The sequence below is a fragment of the Sinocyclocheilus anshuiensis genome, unplaced genomic scaffold, assembly GCF_001515605.1.
Source record: "Sinocyclocheilus anshuiensis isolate Anshui unplaced genomic scaffold, SAMN03320099.WGS_v1.1 scaffold210, whole genome shotgun sequence".
Lineage (NCBI taxonomy): Eukaryota > Metazoa > Chordata > Actinopteri > Cypriniformes > Cyprinidae > Sinocyclocheilus > Sinocyclocheilus anshuiensis.
The window spans coordinates 379,860-392,717 of NW_015547666.1; the positions used below are offsets into that span (position 1 = coordinate 379,860).

At 36.3% G+C, this 12,858-nt stretch overlaps 1 protein-coding gene across 1 annotated transcript in view; it reads left to right on the forward strand.

Annotated features, from left to right (window-relative positions):
* LOC107702561 (peptidyl-glycine alpha-amidating monooxygenase B-like) overlaps positions 1–12,858 on the forward strand; it is a 53,317-nt gene that overhangs the window by 11,710 nt on the left and 28,749 nt on the right. Inside the window, exons 3-12 of the mRNA XM_016504918.1 lie at positions 1,273–1,393; positions 3,174–3,231; positions 4,469–4,556; positions 8,094–8,185; positions 8,356–8,439; positions 9,117–9,165; positions 10,574–10,641; positions 10,789–10,869; positions 10,969–11,045; positions 11,920–12,023. Coding sequence (XP_016360404.1) covers positions 1,273–1,393; positions 3,174–3,231; positions 4,469–4,556; positions 8,094–8,185; positions 8,356–8,439; positions 9,117–9,165; positions 10,574–10,641; positions 10,789–10,869; positions 10,969–11,045; positions 11,920–12,023 — 822 coding nt within the window. The remainder of the gene's footprint in view (positions 1–1,272; positions 1,394–3,173; positions 3,232–4,468; positions 4,557–8,093; positions 8,186–8,355; positions 8,440–9,116; positions 9,166–10,573; positions 10,642–10,788; positions 10,870–10,968; positions 11,046–11,919; positions 12,024–12,858) is intronic.

Below are 12,858 nucleotides of genomic sequence, written 5' to 3' on the forward strand. Positions count from 1 at the left end.
ACTGACTTTTTCATTAACTGTTCCCTCCTGGTGGAATGACCTGCCCAACTCAATCCCAGCAGCTGAGTCCTTAGCCATCTTCAAGAAACAACTAAAAACACATCTCTTCCATCTTTATTTGGCCCTCTAACTCAAGCACTCTCTATTCTAACTCTATTCTTTATAAAAAAAAAATAAAAAATAACACTTGCTTCTCTAATCTTTTTGCATTCTATCTGTTTTCTTTTTATTTATTATACAATTATAATTCTGGCTTTCTGACGACTTCTGATTAACAAAAGCAAAAAAGGCCTCTAACACTAGCTTGCTCTATTCTTTTTCTATTCTATCTGTTTTCTTTTTATTTATTATATTAAAAAAAAAAGAACCTTGCTACGTGTACTGCATTAAGCTAAATTAGACTTGTCATAGCACTTGCTTATCATTGCTCTTTTGTTGGTTTTGATCGCTTCCATTGTCCTCATTTGTAAGTCGCTTTGGATAAAAGCGTCTGCTAAGTGACTAAATCTAAATGTTACTGATTTCGGCCCCCTAAAACCATTTCAGCCAAAATGTTGATGCATTACCTTTTTTATTTATTAATTTGTTTTATTTAATGTGTTGAATTAGTTAAATTAAGGGGTGTTTGTTTACACAGTTCTGTTCTTTTCTAATCGGTCTGATTACACATGATGGATGATAAAACCGGTCCAAAAAAAAACAAAACACAAAAAACAGGATCCTAGCCATATAGAATATAAAAAGGCCCTATGAAATTCCATTTAATTTTTTCGCAAACCTAAAATGAAATCTGCATTTTTAGCTTTCATTTTTCTGAAATCTGTTGTATGGTTTTAATACCATCAAAAAGTTTCTGTAATAGGACTGAGCCATTTGGACACAGGCATATTGCAAAATATTGTCAAATAAAAGTGATATTCTAAAACATTGCAGAAGCAGGCATCACTAGTTCTAGGACAGGTTCATTGATTGTGCACTGTTCCAGCCAATTCAGTTTGATTTGGTGAACGGATTCAGCTATTTCACTGACAAGAAGAGGGGAAGTTTACAGGCTTTAAGAAATGTAAGAAAATTCTAGATTTTGATGAAAGTCTGATTAAGAAGTCCCAACTTAGGTGTCAGCCTTTTAAAGATGTTACTGTTGTTAATTTTAGTAAATTTATCTGAATGCAGACTCAACTTAATATTGGTACTTTACTGTCAAATATGCATCCTAGCAACTCAGATAGCAACTCTTTTTTTTTTGGTAACAGCATTTTTTTTTGGTAACAGGTTTCAGGACAATGCCTGGTCAGATCCCAATGACTGCTCAAGGACCAGACATCCATTTGTCCTGTCCAATCCTTACAACTTTTCCCTCGATATTCGCATACCAGGGGTGATTCCAACAGAGGTAAGAGTTATTTGTCTTTTTTGTGCGTTTCTTCACATTTCTCCCTGCTTCATCTCCATTTAGTTTTCACCACAGTTTTGAAAAATGCTATAAAAGTGAGCGTGTTAGTTCGTGAAGAGGAGGGGAAGAGTGGAGACCAGCAGCACAATGTCTTCGGTTTTATTTCACTTTCATTGAGTTAAAAGCATCAAAGATTCCCATAAACGAATGCTGCACTTCTCTGCATCAAAATGAACAAATAATTTAAATAAACACATCCTGTGACAGCTATAATTCAATACAGACAATAAATGCACAGCCGTTTGCATTTGTACTCTGGGTGGAAAATAGAAATAAGCACACTATTGCTTATTTAATTAGTTCTGAGACTGTTATTTTGTGGTGTATATTCAAGGCTTTGATCAGTTGCATCGAGGAACTGTAAAAAACGGTTTCATGCATGTGTGGATGGGTCACATTTGTGCTGGATACTCAGGGTCTATGGAGGAGAATTCATGCCAAGCGAAAACAAACACTGAGTGCAATCAATAAACGTGTCTATCCACTACTGTACACAATCTTAGAGTTTGAAGCATCTGTCATAGGAAATAAACACATGCTGTTATGAATATTTAAAAGAATCGTCTTCTTATAGGATAATGATACACAGTCTCATGACTAATTATGAGACACAGATGAGTCATCAAATGTACTGTAGGGATAATGAAGATTTTAAACCCACAAGACCAAAATTAACCAGTTTTCTCTGAAATTAATGGATTTTAACATTTTCTATGATGTGCAGCAAAACACCCCTTTTAACGTCTCAAGTTTTGTAGTGCAGTACTGTTAAAAAGATTGTAAACCACATTTGTGATGTTTTATTTGATCTTCAAAGGCATCCAGATGCATAGAGGTTTAATTTTTAATGTCTTGATATTAACAGTTTTCCTGCAGGGCTAAGGTCTGGGCTGCATCTCCTCACACTTTGTAATTATTAGAGCTGTAGTCATTGCTGCAGTTTTAAGCTAGTTTTCTGTATAGCTGACAGTGCTGAATGCACCGAACCTTGTTACTCAGGCAGCTGGAGAAAGAGAGAATTACAGCAATCACAAGCAAGCCTTAATCAGAATGACTGAAAAACAAGTACTCCAGTCTTCAGTGGAAACATTTCTTAAATACAGTTGTGCTACTTAATATTTATGTAGAAACCATGATATACTACCATTCAAATGTTTGGTGTGTTTGTGTTTTTAATAGAAATAAATGCTTTTATTCAGCAAATTTGCATTAAATTGATCAAAAGTGATAGTAAAGTATGGTTGCAAAGAGGCGTAAAAATTCCAGTAAATTTCCAGAATTGGAAGTTGTTGGGAAAATTTTGGAATTGATGGGAATTCATTTAAAATTTGGGGTAATTTATACAAACTGTATCATAAATATAAAAAGTCTGTTAAAAATGTCAGTTGACGCACGTGGCATTGTTCTGCAGAATAAGAAAAAAAAATAAAAGTATCACAGAATTTTGCAAACCTACAGTAAATACATTTATAATGTTACAAAATATTCTATTTTAAATAAACGCTGTTCTTTTGAACTTTTCCACAAAAATATTAAGCCACAAAAACTGTTTTTAACACTGATAATAATAATACCCAATATTAATAACCAAGCACCAGTAATAATTAGGAAAGCAAAGCATATAGTACTTCAGTACTTGGTCAGCTTTTGTAAACATGGTCTGATGATCAGTAATGAATGTGTGTATGGAAGTGCCTAATAAGTGTTTGTTTCTTATCAGTCTGACAGCTACTACTGTATGGCTGTTCCTGTCCCCACGTCACAGGAGGCCTACATAGGTGAGTACATGATCATCAACAATGGGAAATCACAGAGACGTGTAGTCTTTACTAAATAAACATCCAAAGCCAAAAACATGAGAGAACAAGAACTAAGACTCACCACATGAATCGTCTACGAAACAATAAAACTTGAGACAAGAAAGTCATGAGGACGTAAATACACAATGAATGAAACCTGGCCTCTTTATTCTTATGAGTGCATGTGCACTATATTGTTTGGACAAGGAGCGGCCGCTGAATACTTTTGTAACATATAATAATAATTTTAGTATGGATGGACAATATACAATATATATATATTAACACAATAAGTCAGTATGTCTACCAAGTATTGTTTTCCTGCAGTGCTACACCTTCAGCGCCACGGAAATTGAAATCATATTTTACCTGAGTTGTGGATATGAGATTACAGGCTGAATTGCATGCGATGAGATAACAAGACAGTGCATGCCTTTCTATAACTGTCCCGTCCTTTCGAGCTGTGAGCACAAACAAACACATACAGTACAAGCATTGTAGTCCGATTGACTGGAAATGACTCATACACTGGAAATGGGTGTATTTGATGAATCATTCAGAAAGTAAATCATTCATTGAGGGAACCCGCTGAATCAAAGCAGTTACTTATTAAACCGCATGTTATCATTACTTTGAGCGATATCCATCTTGAAATGAAGCGTGTTTTGTGTACTGAGGGTTTGTGGGATTTCAGTCGTTGTAATCGCTGACTGGTTGTGAGGAAATCTTCAGCTGTCCATGAATGTGTTGTTTCGTTGTGGTGGTCTTTAGAGAAGGCAGGCTGTAGTTTGCAGAGTAACAGGTCCACCCAGACGTCTGCATGTATCTGAGAGTTACATTATCTCTGTCTTGCTACTGCCATCAATCAACATCCCATCTATTATTCATAGCTTCAATAGAGAGAGAAGCCTTTTCTGAAGATATCCATCACTTTTTATATAGGTAACATATCGATGTTCATTGTGGTTTATGCTGAGCAAACAGCATTCAGCCTTTCAGACTCTTCATAGAGGTTTCATGCAAACCCATGTTGTAAAATAGGATTTTTTTTTATTGTAAATAAAACACTTTTAAATAGAGCTGACTTTTCAGCTGTTTGTTTGCAGAAATGCTACAACACCGATTTATCAAGAAACAGTTGATTCAAGATGCTTACCTTACCATCTTACTATGTTAAGATTTCATTCCTGACTTTAAAACACTTTTCTCTTCTCAGTGGACTTTGTTCCCCATGCCACTATGGACACAGCCCACCACATGATTTTATATGGCTGCAAAACCCCTTATGCCACCCAGGGATATTGGTGAGTCACGTCTGACACCTTGAGAACTACAGTGACTGGAGGATATTTAATGCTTAAAAGTTTTCTTCTTTCTCTTTTAATTTATTTTTTATGTTACCAAACTTTCCTTTTTCCAGCTTATAAAAACATTTTCAGGCTGGTTGGGATGCTCAAACAAAAGACCATACATATTGTACAGATACGCTAACATTGAAAAATGAGGGTCAGTTAGTTACATTATCGTTCAAAATATATATATGTGACCCTGGACCACCAAACCAGTCATAAGGGTCAGTTTTTTTTTTTAAATTGAGATTTATACATCAACTGAAAGCTGAATAAATAAGCTTTCTATTGATGTCTGAGATACAACTATTTGAAAATCTGGAATCTGAGGGTGCAAAAAAATCTAAATATTGAGAAAATCATCTTTAAAGTTGTCCAAATGAAGTTCTTAGCAATGCATATTACTAATCAGAAATTAAGTTTTGATATATTTACGGTAGGAAATTTACAAAATATCTTCATTAAACATGATCTTTACTTCGTATCCTAATGATTTCTGGCATAAAAGAAAAATCTATAATTTTGACCCATACAATGTATTGTTGGCTATTGCTACAAATATACCCCAGCGACTTAAGACTGCTTTTGTGCTCCAGGGACACATATATATATTATATTATTATTAAATTATTAAGCAAATATGACTGTTTCCACAAAAAACATCCAGCAGCATTGATAATAATCAGAAATGTTTCTTGAGTAGCAAATCAGCAAATTAGAATGATTTCTGAAGGATCATGGGACACTGAAGAGTGGAGTAATGATGCTGAAAATTCAGCTTTCAGCTAAAATATATTAAAAATATATTCAAATAGATGAAAGCTGTTATATATTGTAATAATAATTACCAATATTACTTTTTTATTGTATCAATGATCAAATAAAGCTTTTGAATGGTAGTGTGCATACATGCAACAGTTGCACAAACTGTAATTACAGCGTTAAGGATGAAGTGTTTCATCTGTTCAGTGTTACTCCTGTCTCTGTTTTAATGTGTTTAGTCAACTATGAATAAGCCACAGTCGGCTCGAGCGCCTGTGACCTTGTGGTGCTTTCAGAACATTAATCTCTTTATTTGAGCAGTTTGACATGTTAGCTTCTGATTCAACCAGTAGTGTGAGTTTGGAGAGGTTGCCACAGTTCTTCTGGATTGAGTTTGTCTCAGTTTGTTCTATTTCTTCATGTAATCCCAGACAGACTGGATGATGATCAGATCAGATCTCTGTGTGGAGCATTTTATCCAAAGACAATCTTTTACCAGTATGTGCGTTCCCTGGGAATCAAACCCACGACTTTTGCGATAACGCAATGCTCTTCCACTGAGCCACAGGATCATATATATACACAGCGGGTAAAATAAGTATTGAACACGTCACCATTTTTCTCAGTAAATATATTTCTAAAGGTGCTGTTGAAATCTCATCTGAGCTTTCTTCTGGCCAGTGCCGCAACAACTGCCGCTTCCCTTTAGAAAGAGAGAAAAAAGTAATAAAACGGCCTGTTACTACAGCAACCACCTTGCACCTTGACAACAGCATCTGAGATGACCTGAAGGGAGGGGAGATAGAGGCTCGGTTCTCATGCTTTCTTCAGTTTCCATGGCTGTGTGCTTAAATATAATTAACTCAAAAACATTGCAGTAAATACAGTACAGCAGCCATATTACCTGATAAACAAACCTCAATACAATAACTCCAAATATAATCAAAAAGGCACTTATACTCTTGGTATAAAGTCAGGGTTTTTGAGAAAGTTAAAACATATCTGAGGTATACAGTGTCTCGGTCTCATTTTAACCACAGTGGCTTCATTTCCCTGCTATCAGTCTTCACCATGTGGATTTCCATATTCCAATTGCTTCCCTCTTTTTAATGTCACTCATATATTTTAATAAATTTCATCGTGCAGATACTGCAGGGTGCTTCTCGTGGCATGCATGGCATGCTTTCATAGTGAGAGATGTGAAGCTTCAGAAGCGCTGAGGATCAGCATGAAAATAGGCTAATTATACCAAACCTGGCCAATGTTCAGAAATACTAGATTCAGAGAGGCCATGAGTCACCAGTGCAGTGGCATGATACACTACCAAAAACTAGTCAGTAGAGGTTTAATAAGGGTGAAGAAAAAAAATCAGATATGTTTAGGGTGTGAACATGTTTCTATCAGACAGAATGAGAAGTTTACGAGGAAATCTACACATTAGAACATGACAGAATGTTGAAAAAGTAAAAAAAGATACGCATACATATGTGTTGGATGTCCTTTTGCAACGGTGCAGGAAACACTTTAGTTACACTTTGTTTTAAGGTGTCCTTGTTACGGTGTAATTATACATTTAAGTACTGAGTAATATTAATTAACTAAATGTACTTGGTTAGGATTAGGATTTGGTTTAGGGTTACTTGCATGTAATTATGCATAATTTATTGTTATTATAATAGTAAGTACATGTAACGTGTAACAAGGACATCTTAAAATACAGTGTTACCAACACTTCTCAGAAAAAAACAGACCAGCATGTGTGTTTGAGCATCCCAACCAGTTCTGCTCATAGGCTCGGCCTGTGACACTGGAGTTTGGGGCAGGGCTGTGTAGTTGTATGATAGGTGTCATTTAATCGGATTTACTACATTTGAGTTTTGTAGTCATAGGAGGAAAAAAATGTACTTCATTATTGTCATTCTGTCAAATCAACCTAATTTCAGAAACTTCCCCAGCTAAAATGATTGATTTGGTAATATTTTTCTTTCTTGAATAAAAGCCAAAATATTAAATGTCATGGAGGAATAACAATGCATCTCCATGTGAGAATTGTTCAATTTTACCCCCTTTCAGTGGTTGAACAATCAAATGTGGGACTTTGGACCACTGTGTAGTGTACAGTTTAACAGTTTACTCTCTGAGCCACATAGAAATCCCCATACCTATGTAACTGAATTATATAGGGCCCTTTAAATGAAGATACCAAAAGAAAATATATGTTTCTTGACTTGCAAGCATGTTAACTTTGGAAAATAAAACCACACAAAAAGTGCTTTTTACCATTTTTTCCCCCCATCGGCATATGCAACAAATGCGAAAATGCAACAAAGATGGTTAAAGTCTACAGATTTTACTAATAGATCTATAGACGTATAGATTTACTAATAGACCTACCAATCAATCCCTGTGTAAAAATAACAGTGCTGCTGCTATCTTTCTAAAGTCATTTCTCCCCCCTGGTATTTAGCTTCAAATGTCAGGGGAAAATTCTCATTTTGACTGCCCTCTACAAAATAGTGGATTACTCGGCAAATATTCATCCAAGGCATTTCATATTTTGCCTTTTTCTTCATTTATGTATTTCTTTCACCAGAAAAAAAATAAATCAAAATCAACATTTTTATCTGAGGACCTCTGGTTGAGTTGACACAGGATGACCATATTGCAAATGTATGTGTTGTAATGAGTAATAATGATTCATTTCTGACATATTTTGGTTGGATTGTTTAGGGATTGTGGGAAAGAGCTGGGGACGTGTCGGGATCAGGCCAAGATCATGTATGCCTGGGCCAGGAATGCTCCTCCAACCAAACTACCCAAAGGTGCTCTCCTTTCTCCTCATCATTTCTGTCTCACGGCAGCCAGATCAATCCACTCTGAGTTCAGCCAGTGCTGTTATAATAACTTACAAGTGATCATGAGTAAATGGCTCTTTCCTGAAATACAATGAAAGACTGAAGTCATCTTGTTTTGCCCTCCTTTTTTTTTTCAGATGTTGGCTTTAAAGTTGGAGGAGACACCAGAATTAACTACTTTGTGCTGCAAATTCACTATGGTGATGTCAAAAATTTCAGAGGTAAATACTGATAAATAGCTGATCAGCATGCTTTAAAGACAGCAGCATCAACCAAACTTGGCCTGCTGATCAGAAATGGACTGTGTATGATGACATTAGTTAACATTTTCATCAACATCAACTCACTCTCCTCTCATTGTGACATGATTTTGTGTCTGCGTGCCTGTGCTGCATAAAACAGCAGTATTTGAGCAATGTTGGTGACACGAGATGTGACTAATGTAGGGTGACCATACGTGCCATTTTCCCAGGACGCGTCCTGGCCAGGATTTGTTTTGGCTTTGTTTTCCTGTTTTCATGCTTGCTGAAGGTAATGATCGAAAAGTAGTTTGACCAATAACATGCAAGCATTGTACATAATGGACCAATCATGGCGTGTGAGAAGGTGGGATCTACGGTCAAAGCGATGCAATTACACGTACATATGAGGTGTGTTCGACTTAAAAGCATTGCGGCTCAGACCGATCAGTGTTTGACATCAAAGTACCTCTAGAGCGTTTCGAAAGCATAACCGTCTGTATGGTGCTTTGATGTCTTACACCGATCGGTCTGCACACGCAAACAAAGCCAAAACCTAGATATTTTAGGCAATATAGAAATCCTGGCCAGGACGCGTCCTGGGAAAATGGCACGTATGGTCACCCTAGACTAATGTGTTTATCTTGTCTTGATTTTAGATCATCATAGAGACTGCTCAGGACTCACTTTAAGAATGACTTCCAAACGGTAAGTTATCGCCACTAGATCTAAGAATATCTGTGATTTATTCATAAGATGTAGCCTACTTTTTGTCATCATTTACTCACTGTCCTGTTGTTCCAAACACGTTTGATTTTCTTCAGTCGATGATGTTTCAAGCCTGACATGACTGAGCTTTTTTGCAAAATGAGATTTGAAGAAGGAAGATTATCAAAGAATTACGACTTAAATTTGGGTTGGTTTATCACACAAAGATAATGTATGGATTAATTGCGAATGAAGTACTTCTATGGGGATTTTTCCATGTCTTGGAAAATATGAATGTGTTGATGGAACCTGAAAATGGCAGTATTATTGTCAATGCATTAGTTTGTTTGTTTATTTATCAATTCCTTGATTCTGATTGGTCAATAGAGTCATTCTACTGTGTATATATCACTGCAGAGCTTCCATTACGTCCATTGTGTTCTCATTGATCTGCTAAAGCATGTTTTAATGTGAGTGGAGAAACCACAAAATACAGGCTAAGCAGTTTACACAGCATAATGTACGCCTGTTATGTTTGTAAAAGGTACATAAATCGGTGAGAATGCAATACACTTGTGAAAATACTTGCGCAAACAAGTCATCCACTAGGAACTGAATCAATATAAGCTTTTTTATTTTTATTTCACGTGGTTACTGTTGTATAAAAAACAAAGGACCTTTAGGGTAGATGCTATATTTCAAAGGGAAATGTTGACCGTAGTAAAAAAAAAAAAAAAAAACCTGTGCCATAATTTATTTAAATACATTTCATACAAAGTATACTTCAAATCCATTAACACATTTATTGACATCACTTAAGACTTACTGATAGAAATCATTGTACTTCATTACTACTTTTGCACTATTAAAGTTCATTAAGCACAAAATTAGTTGTTCCAATTTAGCAGACTTTAAGTAGACCAGTTTAGTATGCTAAAAGTACAATTACAGGGCATTTGTATTAAGCATGTAAATGTATTTGTAGTATACTTAACACAAAATAAATGTATTTTAAGTACATTTTAGTATTTTTTCACTTGGGTAGGGATTATTACTTAAGGTGTGCATTATTTTTCAATAATGTGATTAGACATGTGCCGGTATAAAATTTTCATGTTGCGATTAATTGCTAATGCTTTTATCACGGTGTACGGTATTATCACGGTATTGAAATTCAGTTTAAAAAAAAAAGTGCTGTCATAATACAGTATAACAGGTTTAATAACTTTTTTCTTATAACAAAAAAGTCATGGAAATTTATTGGTAAAAATGTGTACGAACCCTGATATTACATAGACTGTAAATTTGATGTAATATGTAAGCAATTCAATATGGAAGTCAATAATAGTGTGGTGTCTTATTAACTGTAATTCATTTTAATGTGATAACTGTTGTGTGCTCTGTGCAGACAGCCCTTTATTGCTGGCATGTATCTGATGATGTCTGTGGACACCGTCATTCCTCCTGGGAAGAAAGGTATACCCAATCTGTGACATTTCAACTGTTTTCCAGTTTGGCACTAATAATCTTGTGAAAGGTGTCTGAGCTTTACCTTGAATGTTGTGATTGGTTATCAGTGCTTGTCATCTCATTTATGACGTCTGATGTTTTTGGTGTTTGCAGTTACCAATGCAGACATTGCTTGCACTTACACATCCTCCCCAATGTATCCATTTGCCTTCAGGACACACACACACAGCCTCGGTGAGATACTGCATTTACTTACATCAACTAAGTTCTTATTTAGTCTTACATTTTATGGTGCTAACATATCTTGATCTTGTTTTGTGTCTTGTTCTTCAGGTAAAGTTGTGAGTGGGTACAGGGTTCGAAATGGACAGTGGACTCAGATTGGACGCCAGTCTCCACTGCTGCCACAGGTACATTTAAACGTGTCCACTCTGCCTGATCGAGCATGATTAATGCGTGGCATCTACAGAGGAAAGTTAATGCATCATTTGTCTCTGATAAGAGTTATGACCCATCAGTGTCATAGCGATATTTGTTTTCCCTGCTGTCAGACCTGTTTCCACTCTGTCTGTGGTATTTACAAAGGGATCAGTAAGCGCAATCCAATATCCAATACACGCATAATATAGAGTGCACACACATATACGCACAGTATGCATTACTAGAGTCCAGCATGCTTTTCTTGTTTAGACAACTGCTGAGTTGTCTTGTTTAGAGACATGCACGAAAACAGAGTGTTTCTGCTTCCACTCTAAATAGGCATTTTAAAAATGATATAATAAATGATCTGTGGAGTATTTTGAGCTGAAACTTCACAGACACATTCTGGGGACACCTGAGACTTATATTACACCTTGTAAAAAGGGCATAATAGGTCTCCTTTAATGTTTAAGGTGTTTAGTTCACCAAAACAAGAACATTCTGTCATTATTTACTCACCCTCTTGTCATTGCAAACAAATTAGACTTTTGTTCATCTTTGAAACACAAATGAAGAGATTTCTTGGCAAGCAAGCATGTTTGATCTTCTGTTTGCTGTCTTCATTAAGTGACCGTGTCTATTCAGAATTGTATGGATTACTTTTACAATGTCTTCATGAACTTTTTGAAGCTTGAAAGTTTTGGTTACCTTGACTTACTTGCAATCATGAGCCGAAATCTCTCAGGTTTCATTAGAAGTGTTTGACCTGTGTTTTGAAGAGGAATGAAAGTCTTATGGGTTTGGATCGACGTGAGGGTGACAATTTTTTGTTTGAACTAACTTATAAACTTCACTTATGTTTAGGCTTTTTATCCAGTCACCAACACCATCGATGTAAGAAATGGAGACATACTGGCAGCCCGTTGTGTGTTCACAGGAGAAGGAAGAACCGCTGTTACCCAAATCGGGTAAGTCCATGTTCTGGCCAATCATTGATTCTTATTTTGAATCAATGATTCAAATGCCTAATAGCATTGTTTAAATGTGTAACCGATGTCAGATTTCCTATGGGAGAGTTCAGCTTTTATTTTTGTTCATTTATTCCTATGTAGAGTTACTGTGGCAGTAAGTGTGTTAGATGAGAGGTGATGTTGTGCATGCAGTTGACATGTACAGCTTCTCCCTTTCACTGTGTTTGCATGGTGTTGGATTGGTGTCATTGTGTCTCTGACCACCTCTCTTACTATGTCCATCTGATAAATTGACACTGTGAGACAGGTGGTGACTGTGTGTTTCTGTGTGTGTTTAAAGAGTGATTAAACACGCAGTAGGTTGGCTCTGTGTTTCATCATATTCCGTTTGAGCGTGACTCCTTGAACGTATGTGTTCCTCTGCCCTGCCATGCCTGTTACCATGGTGATAGGGAGAGCACATAATAGTGCATTGACGCATCTCCCAGGAAGCCCAGCGCTCTCGCCCACGCACCCAACTCGAGTCCACAAGATAACGATGTAAAGATGACTGCTGATGTACAGTCTGGTCTTTGGCACCAAGAACTGTCCACTTATGCGGAGACATATGTACAGAAGTACACGTATATAAATACATTGCAGATGCTTGGTCCCATTATACATACAGTGCTGTGAAAATGTAAGTGCACCCCATGAGACCATATGTGACCCTGGACCACAAAACCAGTCATAAGGGTCAGTTTTATAAGCTGAATAAATAATCTTTCTATTGATGTATGGTTTGTTAGGATCGGACAATATTTGGCTGAGATACAACTATTTGAAAATCTGG